Source organism: Orycteropus afer, unplaced genomic scaffold (assembly GCF_000298275.1).
Source record: "Orycteropus afer afer isolate SDZICR_OR568_19922 unplaced genomic scaffold, OryAfe1.0 scaffold00472, whole genome shotgun sequence".
In the NCBI taxonomy this organism is placed as follows: domain Eukaryota; kingdom Metazoa; phylum Chordata; class Mammalia; order Tubulidentata; family Orycteropodidae; genus Orycteropus; species Orycteropus afer.
The window spans coordinates 2,066,927-2,082,975 of NW_006922059.1; the positions used below are offsets into that span (position 1 = coordinate 2,066,927).

Here is a 16,049-nt window from a genome sequence, read left to right on the forward strand (position 1 = left end):
GAAAGACACAGAGCGGTACATGGGAGGTACAGACAACACATAGGAACCCTTTTGCACATACAGTACTGCATTGTCAGTGAAGACAAACATGGGTATATGGGTGGATAGATGCGTGGACAGGCTGAACTATTAGGTATGTCTGTGAAATGGGGAGTGTATCCAAGAACATGTATAGGGTTGGCAAACAATGGTCCTATAAGTTTATGTGAATGAACAGAATTCCCAGGTGCATAGTAGAGGTGACAAGAGGCAAGGTTGTGGACATTGCTTGGTCACAGCCAGCTACCAAGAGGGACCGAGGAGTTGAACCTGTGGGCTTGGGACCATAGTCGCAGGGAACATCAAGCTCAATTGGCATAACATACTATACAAAACATTATTCCACCTCCTACTTTGGCGAGTGGAGACTGGGATCTTAAAAGCTAGCAAGCTGCCATCTAGATGCAATGATGGGTCTCTCCTACACAACAACAAAGAATGAAGAAAACCAAAATTCATGGAAACAGTTAGTCCTAGTGACTGGTACACCATCCGATCTGCAGCCTATACGACTATGAGACCAGAAGAACTAGATGGTGCCCGGCTACCACTGTCATCCACTTGGAAGGGGATCTATGTAGGAGATCCTTGATAGAGGAGGACAATGTGGAACAAAACTCAAAATCATTTGGAGAAAAAAAAAGGGGGGGGGCAGGTTTGCTGGTCCAATAGAGCCTGGGGAGCCACTCATACTATGGCCCCTAACTGCCTTCAGGTCTGGAATTGAATGCATACGCATAGTTTCCAGCCAAACAAAAGACAGGCAGATGAGTTGAACATTTATCTCAAGTAGATACATTCCTTGGAGAGAACAACCATGGGAGAAAGAAGGGCTGCTTATGCACAGGGAGACAGCTCAGGGGGCAGGAGTATATGGACGGATGGACACTGGGAAGAGGTAACTATGGGGAAGAAGTTGGAGGGGAGCTGTTGGATTGTGGTAAACTGTGGTCAATGTCATGAGACAAAGTGTATGTGAACTGTTGTATGGAAAGTGAATCTGCTCTGTAAATCTTCAACTGAATCACAATAAGAAAAAAAAAAGGACTATGTTAACAGCTGTACACCATCATTTCTCTTTGCATAACTTGATCCAACTACTTCCATTTAGGTGAAACATTTAGGTTTTTCACTATAAATGACAAGGAGACACATACCTCAGCCGCACGTTCATGTTCTGTCCCCCTAATTAAATGACAAGATTCCTGAAGGAAGAGATGGGATGTAACTTTTGTAAGCTACTCTGCACCTTACACGGACTATTCACGTGTGTCAATCTGATTTTGTAAGCCGAGTAAACAACAGACCAAGCCTGACTTACAATTGACTGTCGCCGCTGTTCCACAGTGAGTTCGTCATCAGAGTCACTGTAGTACTTGGAGTAAAGGTAGGGTTTGTGTACATAAGCGTGTCGTACGTTTTTCACTTTTCCTTCACTGGGATCACTAGTCTGAATTTTTGTTTTATTCTGCTTGCTCTTCTCTTCATCTGGAAGAAAGTCAATAGAAAGAGGAGTGCTTTTGTAAATTAGTAGTAAAATCAGTATGATGCTGTATAAACATCAAATGCAGTATCAGCGTGGGTCAACCGTACTCCAGGCCCCACTGGGGAAAACGCAGCGCAGGTACCCTCTGCTTTCTGCAAGTTTGCTTTAGGCCACTTCTCTCTTACGAAAGACTTATATCAGGATCTGTTTGCGATAACTGACAGAAACCCAAAGAAGATTTTCTCTTTTACAAAACCAGCATTCAGCATTTGCTTAGCAGCGAGCCGTTAAAGAGGGTGCACGCACCCTGAGCAGCGAGAGTGGTGTCATCAAGCCCCTGCCTCGGGAACGACACTCAGAGGCATCAAGCCGCCACAGTTTTGAGTGGCATCTGTGAACACTATGTGTTAGTGTTATTACAGGCTTTACATGTTGGGCATGATCTATTGGTTAATTTTCAGGTCTGGGAACACTGAAAACCTTTTCCCACATAAATTAATGGTAGTTACTTCTTTGCTTTCGGCCATTTCAGCTTATCAAAGGTTTCACACTTTCCGATTGTGGGGTAACCATAAACGTGAAAATTCAGAAACTGACATTTGTAAAGGATACTATCAGTTTCTTAAACACAAAGGAGAAAACAAAGAAAAATTACGTATTACAGTTATTTATGTTCTCTTGACAAACTAAATTATTGTCTGTATGTTGGTGGATTTGATATGAATGCTTTACCATGGTTAAGATGAAGAAGCTCACTTGGAGCCTATTTATAAAGATATTAGGACTTTAATACCCACCGTTAATTGCTCATTTAGGGAAGAAGCAGAAATCAAGAAGTGGCCCTATGCCAAGCAGACACTCAGAGCCCTCTGCACCAGGAAGGTGGACTTTTTCCCCAGGGATACAGCAAGAGGTAAAGGAGGACACAATGTGAACACAGCTTTCATTCCTACTACTTCAGAACCAAACCCAGACCAAACCTGTTGCTGTTGAGTTGATTCTGATTGACAGTGACCCTATCAGACTATAGGACACAGTAGAAATGTCCCACAGGTTTTCCTATGTTTTATAGATGCAGACTGCCTCATCTTTCTCCCACAGAGCAGCTGGTGGGTTTGAACTGCCGACTTCTGGTTAGTGGTCAAGCACTTTAATTAAAACTAGTTCACAAATACCAAAGTACAAGCTTGATTATATCCCACCTGAATTTAGAGACCATCTGAAGAACAGATTTGATGCAATGAACACCAATGACTGAAGGCCAGACGAGCTGTGAGATGATATAAATAATATAATACATGAAGAAAGCAAAAAGTCATTGAAAAGATGTGAAAAGACCAAAATGATGTCAGAAGAGACTCTGAAACTTGCTCTAGAACAGAGAGTAACTAATGGAAGAAATGATGAACTAAAACAGCTGAACAGAACATTTCAAACAATGGCTTGAGAAGACAAAATAAAGTATTATAATGGAATGTGCAAAGACCTGGAGTTGGAAAACCCAAAGGGAGGAACACACTCAGAATTTCTCAAACTGAAAGAACTGAAGAAAACAATTCAAGCCTTGAGTTGCAAGTTGAAGAATTCTAAGGGCAAAATATTGAGTGATGCAGGAAGCATCAAAAGAAAATGGAAAGAATACAGAGTCACTATACCAAAAAGAACTTGTTGATGCTGTAACATTTCAGGAGGTAGCATTATGATCAAGAACCGATCTGTGGAAGGAAGAAGTTCAAGCTGCATGGAGGGCACTGGCAAAAAACAAGGCTCCAGGGACTGACAGAATACCAGCTGAAATGTTTCAACAAACGCACACGGCCCTGGAGGCAATAACTGGCACAAGCCGTGAAATCTAAAAGCAGAAATTACCAAACAACATCATGATGTAACATGCAAGTACAGTTCTGCTGAGGATGATTAAGAATGGCTGCAGCAGAACACTGACGGGGAATTGTCAAAATCCAAGGCAATTCAGAGGAGGATGTGGAAGGAAGGCTATTGTTGCCAATGTCACATGGATCTTGGCTGAAAGCAGACAATACCAGAAAGATGTTTGCCTACGTTTCTTGACTACACAAAGGCACGTGCCTATGTGGAGCATAACAAATTACAGATAACATTGTGAAGAACAGGAATTCCAGAACACTTAATTGCAGTCATACGGAACATGTCATTTAAAGAGTACAAGGGGATATTGTGTGGTTTAAAAATCAGGAAGCAGGAAAGCTGTGCATCAGGGTTGTATCCTTCCACCAGACTTATTCTATCTGTATTCGGAGCAAATAATCTGAGAAGCTGGAGTGTATGAAGAAGATGGCATTAGGATTGGAGAAAGACTCATTAACAACCTATGAAACGCATGCAGTTGACACAACCTTGTTTGCTGAAGAGGACTTGAAGCATTCATTGACTACAGCCTCCAGTGTGGATTACAGCTCAACATAAAGAAAATAAAAATCCTCACAACTGGACCAATAAACAGCATCATGATTAAAAGAATAGACGGAAGTTCCAAGGATTTCATTTTACTTGGATCCGCAGTCAACATCCATGAAAGCAGCAGTCAATAAATCAAATAATGTATTTCATCGAGCTAATCTGCTGCAAAAGATCTCCTTAAGGTGTTAAAGAGCCAAGATGTCACTTTGAAGACTGAGGTGCACCTGATCCAAGCTACGGTATTTTCAATCATCACATACACATGCAAAAAGAGGATGATAAATAAGGAAGATCAGAGAAGAACTGATGCCTTTTCATTATGGTACTGGCAGAGACTATTGAATACATCATGGACTGCCGGAAGAATGAACACAATCTTTTTGTTCTAAGCAGGCAGAAGGCTCCTTAGAAGGAATGATGTCAAGATTTCAAGTCATGTACTTTGGTCATGTTATCAGGCGGGTCGAACTTCTGGAGAAGGACATCATGTTTTGTAAAGAGGGTCAGAAAAAGAGAGGAGACGCTCAATGAGAGGTACTGACACAGTGGCTGTGACGATGGGCTCAAAGGTACAACGCCTGGGAGGACAGTGTCAGACTGAGCAGTGGTTCTTTCTGCTGTACACAGAGTTGCTAGGAGTCAGAATGGGCTCAATTAACACAGAACAATATAACAACAAGAGGGGGTGGAGTTAGATGATGGAGATTGTAAGTTTGCTCTGAGAAACCTTGGAGTTAGGACGTAGAAACAGATCTGACCACTACCAAGTCCCATTCTCATTCTCTGCCACTATACCCAGTGTTTTTCAAGACAGAGCAACCTGCAAATGCAAATAACACTCCACGGGAAGCTTGAGAGGCATTATTAATTAAAATGCTTTACCATCTGATGTAATCTCTCCTTCTTCCGTGCTATCAGACATTACAACTTCCTCCTCTGTGTCTTCTTCAAAAGATGAAAGGTCACTGGTATGGACAGAGCTAACTGTGATGTCAGTAAGTCCATCCACATCAGAATCTACCAGAGAACAATCTTGAGGAACAAAACCAAAAACAAAATTAACCAGCTTGTTACCAGAACACACTTAGAACCCAGCTCCTGAGTTACATTTAAAATGCTCTGCTTTAAATACATGTCAGAGAAACTCAACTTTAGAAATGAAAAATCTCTTATCAATGAGTATCAAATAATACAGAGCTGGTTCCAGAAAATTCTATCAGTATGTTGTTGTTGTTGTTATGTGTCGTTGAGTCGGACTCGACTCATAGCGACCCCTCCTTGGGTTTCCCAGGCAGTATCACTACACAAGTAGATTGCCCCATCTTCCTTCTGAGGAGTGGCTGATGGGTTTGAACCGCCAGCCTTTTGGTTAGCGGTCAAGTGCCTTAGGCGCTATGCTACCAGAGCTCAGTATATTAGCATCCTGCAAATACAGCTAAACTATTAATTTAAGGTGTAAGTGATATAAACACAAACAAATTTTGAGGAAGTGCAATATTTCCTCTGCAACACTTTAAAGCACAGGGCACACAGTGACACCTGTGGCTGCTGGACCCTGACGGTTCTGCACTGTTCCCCGGATCTTGCACGCTTTCTGCCTTTGACGGTGCAGTCTTACTCCTTTTCTATTGCTCTCTATCAGTGGAACACACTCGCATTTTCCTTCTCTGACAGGTTCTGCCTCACATAGGTTCTGCCTTTCGCAGGTTTTACAGTACAACTATGGACCATGCTGCAAGGAATAATGCAGGGGAATAAGTTGTAAGCCTTAAATGATAAAGTTTAGAGTTTCTCAGTTCATTCACTTGGTGAACTACATTAACGCAGAAAAATATGTAAATGTAATTTGTTTTTAAGCGAAGAGGATATAAGTTTTCAGTTTTAAAATAATTATTAAATAAACTTATTAAAATTTGAAGACAGGCAAATACCAGCTATCCCCTCAGACAGATATCTTTGGTCTCTAAACCAGTGTAGCTCTTTGGCAGGGTTTTACATACCTTCTTTCGTCCCTTCAGCCATCTTGGTTTTATTACTGTTCTTTTCCACAGGAAGCTTTGAACTCTCTGCATCTTTTTCCTTTGCTTGTCTTTCGTCTTTCAGTTTTTGTATCTCTTCACTCCTTTTTGAGTGATCAAACTTCTTCTCAGTCTTTTCCTTCTTTTCTTTCTTTCTTTCTCCTTTTTCATTGCTATCAGGTTTCTTTTCTTTGTCTGTTGGTTTATTTTTTTGGTCACTGTTTTCCTGCTGAACTTCCTTACTGACGAGAATTAAGCTATTACTCTCTTTTGTGTGATTTTTAATTTCCTCAGCTGGACCTGGGAGGTCACCGGCTTCTTCTGACTTAGGGGCTGCTTCCAGTGCTTCCCCTACAGAGTCAGGGGGAGATCTGTCTCTATCTGCTGTGTCCTCAGAAGTTCTCTCTTTTTCGGCGTTAGTGTCAGTGCTTGGTTGAGGTGGGAATTTTTTGGATACTCTCTCATTGGCCTTGACATTTGACGTTTCTGTTGAGGCCCTGGCAGCGTTAGCTTCTTGGTTAAGAGAAGTTATGGTTTCCAAGATCGACATGGCATCATTGGCTACATTAGCACTAGGCCCAGGAGCAGGCACACCTTCAAGGGAAAGACAAGTTTCAGAATACATTTACGGAGAAGGCAGACACCTAAATTAATGTTACATGTCACTATCATCTTTATGTGATGCACACGCTCTGTAAATCATTCATATTTCTTTAGGCTTTCAGGTACAAGTGCCAGTACATAATAGACTCTAAATTTTCTATGTCTCTAAACAGTGTCTTAGGAAAAAACAAAAACCCACTGCCACTGAGTCACTTCTGACTCATAGTGACCCTACAGGACAGAGAACTGCCCCACAGGGTTTCCAAAGCTGCAAATCTTTAAGGAAGCAGACTGCCTTATTTTTCTCCCACAGAGTAGCTGGTGGGTTCAAATCTCCAACCTTAGAAGCCCAAGGTGTTAATCACAGAGCCACCAGAGCTCCGACCTTAGGAAAAACCAAAAAAATCAAACTCACTGTCACCGAGTCAATCGCAACTTATAACGACCCCTCCTTGGGTTTCAAAGGTGGTATCTCTACGGAAGTAGACTGCCCAATCTTCCTTCCGAGGAGTGGCTCGTGGGTTTGAACCGCCAGCCTTTTGGTTAGCAGTCAAATACAAGAGGCCACCAGAGCTCCCACCTTAGGATGGCACTATGCAAATCTTACAGCATTATTTTTGTACCCTGAAAGAGGATGCAGTCTCTAATGATTTTAATTAGTCCCTCTATTAAAACACAAACATAGGCACAAGACACACACAACACATCACTAAAATGCTTACTATCTGTATTAATATAAAATAAGATGTTTAGAATCTGCGTGATATTTAGAGTAAATATAATTCACTAGACAGCCCAGTAAAGAAACGTTCAAGGAACCAAACACCCCTAACTTGATACTCAGTTCAAAGAAAAGCAATGGCACTGACCAAGCGTAAAAGCACAGCACCTTGTGTGAGGATGGAGGAGTCCGGCTTCTCGTCGTCGGGCACTGTGCTGGCACTTGCTTCCTCTTTGTGATTTAACGTGGCCAAAAACTCATGCACGGCTTTCTCCACCTGAGGTCTGAATGTGTGGTTGATCTTTGGATCCACAACCTGAGAAATGATTCGGTCGATGCCAGACTCCAGCATTCCTGACCTGAAACGTGGGATAATTTATGGGAGGGAAACTATATTGTTCACGTTAAATACTTTAAACGTACAGCCATCACTAGTGTATATATGTATGTTGTTGTTGTTTGTTGTTTGCCCTCGAGTCGGCCCCGACTCATATATATGTTCAATTTTAAACTGCCTGAGGCATTCATCCTGATGTTCAGAATAAGCAACAGGAAATAAGTTTTCTGCTGTAGAGGCATTTAGACAGACCCCACTACAAAAAAGTCTATAAGCTTTCCACCACTGTGACACTGGGAAATACTGAAAAACACAAAGTAAAACAAACAAACAGAACCTAAAACACCCTTGGAAATAGACACAGCACACCACTGAGTGCCCAGGAACACAGGGGACGCTGTCTCACCCCTGCCCTGCCTCTGGCATGCAGGAACGAACTGTCCCGAAGGCCGAGTTCCTGGTATAAAATGCAACTGCGGCCTCTGCAACTTTTCTTTACAAACACTGAAGCCTTTTATGAGCACCAGAGTCTGCAGGGAAACTGAAGAACCCACAATGTAATTTCATCACACTGGAGAAACACCGACAAGCTTGCAGCAAACAAAATGAAACGTTAAGACGCCTGGTGTGCCTTTTATTGTCTCCTTGCTATGAAACTGGACGACTGATTCATTCACCAATTATGTGAGGACACAGAGGCAGCGTGCTGGCCATGAGGGCAGCTACCAACCTGCCCTGGTCCCTGCTCTGGTGGGGGAAGTAGACGCAAGCACATCAAATACAAGGCAACAGCCACGAGTCTGAACCATGTACTACAGGAAAAGAGAGGAGCAAGGAATTACGAAGTCAGGTAACTTGGATCATAAATTTGCTTCCCAGAGGAGGCAATGGGCTGGATCAAGCTATCCTAGAAGGGAAGGGAGCAAAGGGGCTCCAGGTAAACAGCCCAGACAAGGGGCAGAGAAGCAAAGAGGCCAGTGGTGTCTGAAATCTGCAGAAATCAAAAGCGCCTGAGCAAGATACGATGCTGTACATTTATTTTAAGACATACACGTAAACCTTGGTTCTTCCAATAGAGAACGTGAGCAGTCGAGCCGTCCCGGACAGGGCTGGCAGGGCGAGTGGAAGGCCTCGGTCTCCCTCCATGGAGCGGGCGAGGTGGCCTACCCTAACACCTCACAATGCTATTTTTGAGCGCAGGTCTGTCTGGAGTGGGGTCGGCACTCGATTTTCCTCTCCTGAGGCACCCTGCAATCCTGTGATATTATAATCCTACTTATATGGGCCACAGAGAAAAATGAGCCAATTCGCCCCAAAGTAGGTTACCTGCTTTTAAAAGTTCTAAGATAAAAAAAAAAAAGCAAATCCTGCAGACATCGCTACATCTTAGAGATGTCCTTTAATTGTAGCAGGTGGAAAAGAAACCAGGAAAAACAATCTTTAAAATGTTTTGATCTAAAGGACAAGTACAAAGACACTGAGAACAAAAGAAATAGAACCCTTCCCCTAAGGTATCCTCTTGTCCTCTGTTTGCTTATCTTTTGGCTCATCTTCCTGTAAACAAGCACAGGAAAACACTGCTGCTTTAATCTTCTCTCACACAGAGGTCAGTTCTGATCTTAAATGAAATGGGGGCTGTGCTAATGACCACACCACTCTTAGCCGGCTCAGTGCCTGGAGGTGGGGTGCTAGCTGGCATTGTTCTAGTTAAAGCCACCTCCTCGTCTTCATTTTACGTTCTGTTCAGTTCAGATCACTCTTCAGGGCTACCTAGCATTTTCCCACCGTCGCCCAACTGAAGGCGTAAGAGAGGAAGATTCTCCCTCCCACTGACTCAGCAGATTGTCTATTACTTGAACTACATGAAATTGTAGGTATTACACCACTTTTGGCCTAGAAAAATGGCAATTTCATATAGTCTAACCTAAGAGGGTCAGTTTAGTATTTTTCAAACTGTTTGAAATTGTGTTTCAGGGGCAAGGAGCTAGAACTGACTTGATGACCTCCACCTGTAAATCATTAGTTTAAACCCAACTCGTTTCTTTCTTTGGGGAGGCTTTAAAATGTTATTATGAATAACACTAAACTTTATCAGTGAAATCTTAAAAAGAATATAGTTCATGTCAAAAAAAAAAACCAGAGTTACAAGAAGATTTACAGATGTCTAGGAAGAGCAATGTCTGAATGGTGTGAGAGGGGCCGGCAGCTGCTCTTCCTGGTTTTAAACATCACTGGACACAGGGACAACGACCCTCACTGGTGCACACAGCAGCCCCTCTGCAAACACAATTTTGCAATAATCCCGTTTCATACTTGTGCACCTAGAACTGTAACCACTTACTGGTTTAAGGAGCCCAGGGGGTGCACAGGTTAAGCACCTGGCTGCTAACTAAAAGGCTGGCCGTTCAAACCCACCCAGCAGCTCTGCGGGAGAGGGACCTGGTAAGCTGGCTCTACAGAGAAGAGATCACAGCCTAGAACACTCTATGGGGCAGTTCTCTGTCACGTGGGGTCACAATGATCTGAAAATCAGTGTTAGGTGATGGCACCTCACACCACCACCACGTTTAGTTCAGTTTCCTGAAGTAAAAAAACAGAATAAACAACCATTTCCCTTAGAGACAGCGTGTGCTGAGGGAGTAAATGCAATGCCAGGAGGTATGTCTTCCATTTTAGTCTATGAAATATGAAGAAAAGAATGTAGGACCCCCCTAACACATGCTTTAAGCAACGCAGTCCAATGGGAGAGGAGGCAGCGATCGACACTGCAGAGTGAGAGCACTTGGTGGGCAGCGGAGCCTGACTCCCCCCAGCCGGCTCCCCCTTCTCCAACCCGAGCTCGCCTGGCTGCTGTTCTCGCGAAGGCCGGGGCAGATGAGGAACCCTCCAAGCCTGTCATCACAGATCTCTTCTGTCCCCCTTTTCCAGAAACTGCTTTTCTTCCCTACAGACATTAGGACAGAGCCCTCTGACGGCATCTTCGGTTCTGGTCTGGACTCTTCTCCAGTTCTCCAAACATCCTTTACAATGCAGACAACCAAGCCACTGTGAAATCTCCCTTCCTGCTAATTCACCAGGAGACAAGTCTGGGCCCCTGGGCTCCTGGTGTTTTGTATGACCTGTGGCTAGGAGGGTCAGCCTTTTAGCCAGTGTGTGGGGTGAAACTTGTGGGGCTTCCTGTGGGTGAAAACTATCAAGGGAGAGGCACACTAGGTATGCATGCAAGGTCCCTGGGGAACAAGAGGGAATTCAGGGGTGGCAGGTAAAATAAGATTTGTTTAACTGTTTAAAAGCGCTGTATAATTTGGAAAGATGTTCCTGAAGGTAAATATTTGTCAAGGCAGGAACATAAGGCATTTTTGAAATAACTCAGTCACCCTTATTAGGGGGCAAGGCAGGGACAGAAGGTCCAAGTCTTCTCGTCTTAGCAAACATTTACAATCAAGATCAAGCATACACGTTTAAATCTGCTTTTGTGGAATAAATATAATTTTTTTGTTTTCTACCCAAAACCATTTGCTGTTGAGGTGATTCAGACTTCTCTAAACAACCCAGCTCTTTTTATCTCCCATTCTCCCAAAATGGCTCTGATAGGTCCAAACACATTTTTATTTTGGCTACATCATAACTAAATAGTAAAAACTCAGTAAAATGAAAACAAACACATATATAAAACCTGTATGAGAACACAGAAAACTTAGACTCAAATCAAGGGAAAATATTTTTCTTTCACTGAAGTTTGATATCCTTATTTGTAAAATAGAAATAATAAAGCCTGTTCTTTTAGGTTTAAGAAAAGAGTTATTAAATAACTATATAGGATATCGTTGCCTTTAAAAAAAACAAACACACTGCCTTCGAGTAGATCTGACTCATAGCGACCCCTCCTTGGGTTTCCGAGGAGCATCACTACGGAAGTAGATTGCCCAACCTTCCTTCTGAGGAGTGGCTGGTGGGTTTGAACCGCCAGCCTTCTGGTTACCAGTTAAGTGCCTTAGGCACTACCCCACCAGAGCTCCTATTATTGTCTTTATCATCTGTGAATAGTATATATCTAGGTGGTTGTTTGTGTTTTTTTTTTTTTTTAAGTCACTTTCTTATTCCCTTCAAGTATTTTCAAAGAAAATTTCCCCCAGGAATAATCTTACAGTTTAGGGGTGGGATGTAAGTAGAGCACACTCTAAACTCAGACTGCTCACAGGAAGCCGCCACACCAACCTGGAACACTGCCCCATCCTTAGTGAGCAGCCTTCTGGGTAATGGCTCCGCTTTCAGGCAAAGCAGGCCATGAAATTTGAAAGTGTGCCTCAGACTCAGACTTACTTGAGGACTTGCTGTCGAATGTTGTTTCTTAGTTGGTTCTTATTGAGATGGGGACTCCACGTGTGAGTTGCTAAGTGGTTTGCCACAAAGTTGTCAACACGTTGTCTCAGATTCTGATAGGCAGGCTAGAAAGAAAATAAGCAAACAACACAATCAAATGTTAAAAATCTCTACTGTTCTACAAAAGCGATATTGACAATCTCAGGAATGTATCTTTAACTGTGTTAATATTCTTAGACACCAGCATCAACGCAAGACAGTTTCATAGGAAGTGACAATCTTGCATCTAATTATTTACAATCATTTCAATAGTGTTTCTTTCGTCTAAGACTAGGTGTTTGGAAGAACCAGGAACACAAAGAAGAAAGGCACATCTCTTATTTGTACACAAGTCTAGATACTAAGACACAAATAAATGCTGTTGTAGATGATTGGGAGCAAAGAAGAGAGGAGAGGAAGTAAAGGCTTCACTGAGAAGGTGGCCATGAAGTCCAGCCTTCAAGGTTTAATAATGTAATTGAGAACGACAGGCACCTGGGCTTTGCAGCTACAGGGACCAACAGAAACAAAGAGCAAATGGAGGAGGAAACATGAGGGTAGGGGCATGTGGGGACTCCCAAATTCGACAGTTCACTTTGGTTGAAGAAGAGAATATAAGCAGAATAATGAAGGCTGGGGTCGGGTGGTGGAGGGCACTGGGTACCAGTAGAAGTAGTTTGCAATTATTGGGTTGAGAAGGGGACCCCACTGTATACGTGAGCAGAGTGGTAAGACAGGCAAACTATCTGATGACTCATCTTCCTACGGTGAAGGCGTAATCAGACATAAAATACACTTAACCAACCACCAGACACTGCCAGGTTGATTCCGACCCATGGTGACCCCAGGTATTTCAGAGTAGATCCGTGCTCCTCAGGGGTTTCACTGGCTGTGATCTTTCGGAAGTAGACTGCCAGGCCTCTCTTCCAAGGGGTCTCCGGGTGGAACTGAACCATCAACCTTTCGGTTATCAGGGACTCAACCACCCAGGGACTCTAAAATATACTTAATAAAATATATAAGGAGCTCTGATGGTGTAGTGCCTAAGGCACTTGACTGCTAACCAGAAGGCTGGCGGTTCAAACCCACCAGCCACTCCTTGGAAGGAAGGCTGGGCAATCTACTTCCATAGTGATACCGCCTTGCAAACCCAAGGAGGGATCGCTATGAGTCGAAACCAACTCGATGGCAGTGAAGAAAAACAAAACAAAAAAAAGCTAGTATGATAAACGTGTGTATGCGGTGCCAGAAATGCGCTGAAAGGCATGGATGCAAGAGAAATTACAGGGGGACAGCTGGCCAAACTATTACATTTGATGTACGTAAGTCAGTGGTTGTCAACCAGGAGCAGTCTCCCTCCTCCCCAAGGATGTAAACGGCAGCATCTGGAGACATTCTGGTTATCACATCTGGGGGTGCTACTGGCATCGAGTAGGTAGAGGCCAGGGATGCTGCTGACCATCCTGGCTCCGTGCACAGGCAGCCCCACAGCTGTAAAGGAGCAGGACGCTAGCAGCACAGGAGTCCAAAACGTCAACAGTGCTGACCCCGAGAACCCTGACGGAAGGGGAGCATGTCACAGGAGGGCACACATGCCATCTCTCCTTAAAGAAATACTGACGGAAACGAAAATCCTCACAACTGGACCACTAAGCAACATCATGATAAATGGAGAAAAGATTGAAGTTGTTGGGGATTTCATTTTACTAGGATCCACAATCAACACCCATGAAAACAACAGTCAAGAAATCAGAGGTCATACTGCACGGGCAACACAACTTTGCTTGCTGAAAGTGAGAAAGATTTGAAGCACTTACTGATGAAGATTGAAGAATACAGTCTACAGTATGGATTACATTTCAATATAAAGAAAACAAAATCCTCACGACCAGACCTATAAGCAGCATCACAATAAATGGAGAAAAGATTGAAGTTGTCAAAGACTTCACATTGCTTGGTTCTGCAATCGACATCAATGGAAGCAGCAGTCAGGACACCAGATGACGTATAGCACCGGGTGAACTGGCTGCAAAGGACCTCTTTCAAGTGCTGAGGAGCAAGGATGTCTCCTTGAGGACTAAGGTGCACCTGACACAAGCCATGGTATTTTCAATCTCCTCATATGCATGTGAGAGCTGGACAATGAATAAGGAAGACTGAAGAAGAGTTATGCTTTTGAATTGTGTTGGAGAAGAATGCTGAGAGTACCATGGACTGCTAAAAGAACTAACAGATCTGTCCTGGAGGAAGTGCAGCCAGAATGCTCCTTGGAAGCGAGAATGGCCAGCCTTCACGTCACCTAGTTTGGTCATGTTGTCAGAAGGGACCATTCCCTGGAGAAGGATGTCATGCTTGGTAAAGCAGAGAGTCAATGAAAGAGGCCAAGGCCCTCAATGAGATGGACTCACACAGTGGCTGCAGCAATGGGTCAAGTACAGCAGGGATTGTGGAGCTGGCCTGGGCCTAGGTGGTGTTTCATTCTGCTGTGCATAGGGTTGCTATGAGTCAGAGACAACTCGATGGCACCTGACAACAACAACAACATTGCTCCAAAAGACCTCTTAAAGTGTTAAGAAGCAAAGCTATCACTTTGAAGAGTAAGGTGTACCTAACCCAAGCATGTGGAAGCTGGACAATGAATAAAAAGACTGAACAAGAGTTGATGCCTTTGAGTTGCAGGGTTGGTGAAGAATACTGAAAACACCACTTGGATTTCCACAAAAACAAACAAATCTGTCCTAGAGGAAGTGCAGCCGGAATGCTCCTTGGAAGTGAGAATGGCCAGAGTTCAGCTTACCTCCTTTAGTCATGCTGTTAGAAGGGATTAGTCCCTGGAGAAGGACATCATGTTTGGAAAAGTAGGAGTTAGTGAAAAAGGGGAAGACCCTCAGCGAGATGGCCTGACAGTGACTGCAACGATGGGCTCAAGCCCAGCAAGGTTGGTGAGGACAGTGCAGGATGGGGCAGTGTTCTGTTCTGTGGTACACAGGGTAGCTCACCGTGAGGCAGAGCTGACTCGATGACACCTAATAACGGTAACAAAAGGACACTGCTGAGAAGGACTGCTTAATCATTCACTCAGGAAGGCCCATTCCATTCACACAGATTGTCCCCAAATGATTTTAAGCATAAAGCTTATGCTACAGCAATACATTCTCATGCCTTTATAATCTTTTGCATCTACTAGTCTCTCTCCTCTGGTGGTGTGGTGCCTAAGGCATTTGATTGCTAACCAGAAGGCTGGTGGTTCAAACCCACCAGCCACTCCTCCAAAGGAAGGTTGGGCAATCTAGTTCCGTAGAGACGCTGCCTCAGAAACTCAAGGAGGGGTCACTATGAGTCGGATCTGATTCGACAGCAGCGTGCAGCATTGCGTTAGTTTCTCTACTTGTCCACTTGACTAACCCATGAAGTCATCCTGACATGCAATGTGAGGTAGGCTCACATGGTCACTCTCCCACGTTCCCACTGTCTTCTAGCATTGTTAGTTGCCGTCGAGTTGGCCCCAGCTTATGGCGACCTTCTGTGTAACCGAATGAGCTGCTGCCCTGTCCTGCGCATGACCACTGGCATGTCTGAGTCCACTGCTGCAGCTATTCAACCTGGGGCTCATCTTCCAGCTTCGTATAGAATGACACTCTGTTGGGGGCCATAAGGTCTGCATCGACTATCTCTGGAAGCAGTGTGGAAGCTCTGCTGAAACCTGGCCATCACGGGTGACCGTGCTGGTATGTGAAGTGTCGGTGGCACAGCCTGCAGCCTCACAGCAACACGCAAGTCACCACAGTAAGACAAATGCACAGACAGCGGTGGGCTGCCTCTGATACATATGACCATCGGCACAATTCTTGTATTACATTTTGGGGTGGGGAGTATTTATTTCCCCACTGAAGGGTAAACTAAACACTCTCCCTTCAATCTTTATTTCCATGCCACTTACCACACTGCTTGCCAGATAGGCAATCAAGATGGAGTAGAGAGATGATGAGGTAACTGTCTCAGACACCGAATGGTAAGTTTATCCCTGTATGATTTCCTGTTACC

General features: G+C 43.9%; 1 protein-coding gene across 1 annotated transcript in view; it reads right to left on the bottom strand.

Moving 5' to 3' along the window:
• BOD1L1 (biorientation of chromosomes in cell division 1 like 1) overlaps positions 1–14,815 on the bottom strand; it is a 63,189-nt gene extending 48,374 nt beyond the window's left edge. The window contains exons 1-7 of the mRNA XM_007954785.1: positions 14,803–14,815; positions 13,465–13,562; positions 11,967–12,091; positions 7,475–7,665; positions 5,965–6,576; positions 4,847–4,996; positions 1,361–1,527 (exon numbers count right to left, since the gene is read on the bottom strand). Coding sequence (XP_007952976.1) covers positions 1,361–1,527; positions 4,847–4,996; positions 5,965–6,576; positions 7,475–7,665; positions 11,967–12,091; positions 13,465–13,562; positions 14,803–14,815 — 1,356 coding nt within the window. The remainder of the gene's footprint in view (positions 1–1,360; positions 1,528–4,846; positions 4,997–5,964; positions 6,577–7,474; positions 7,666–11,966; positions 12,092–13,464; positions 13,563–14,802) is intronic.
• Between the last annotated feature and the right edge of the window lie 1,234 nt (positions 14,816–16,049).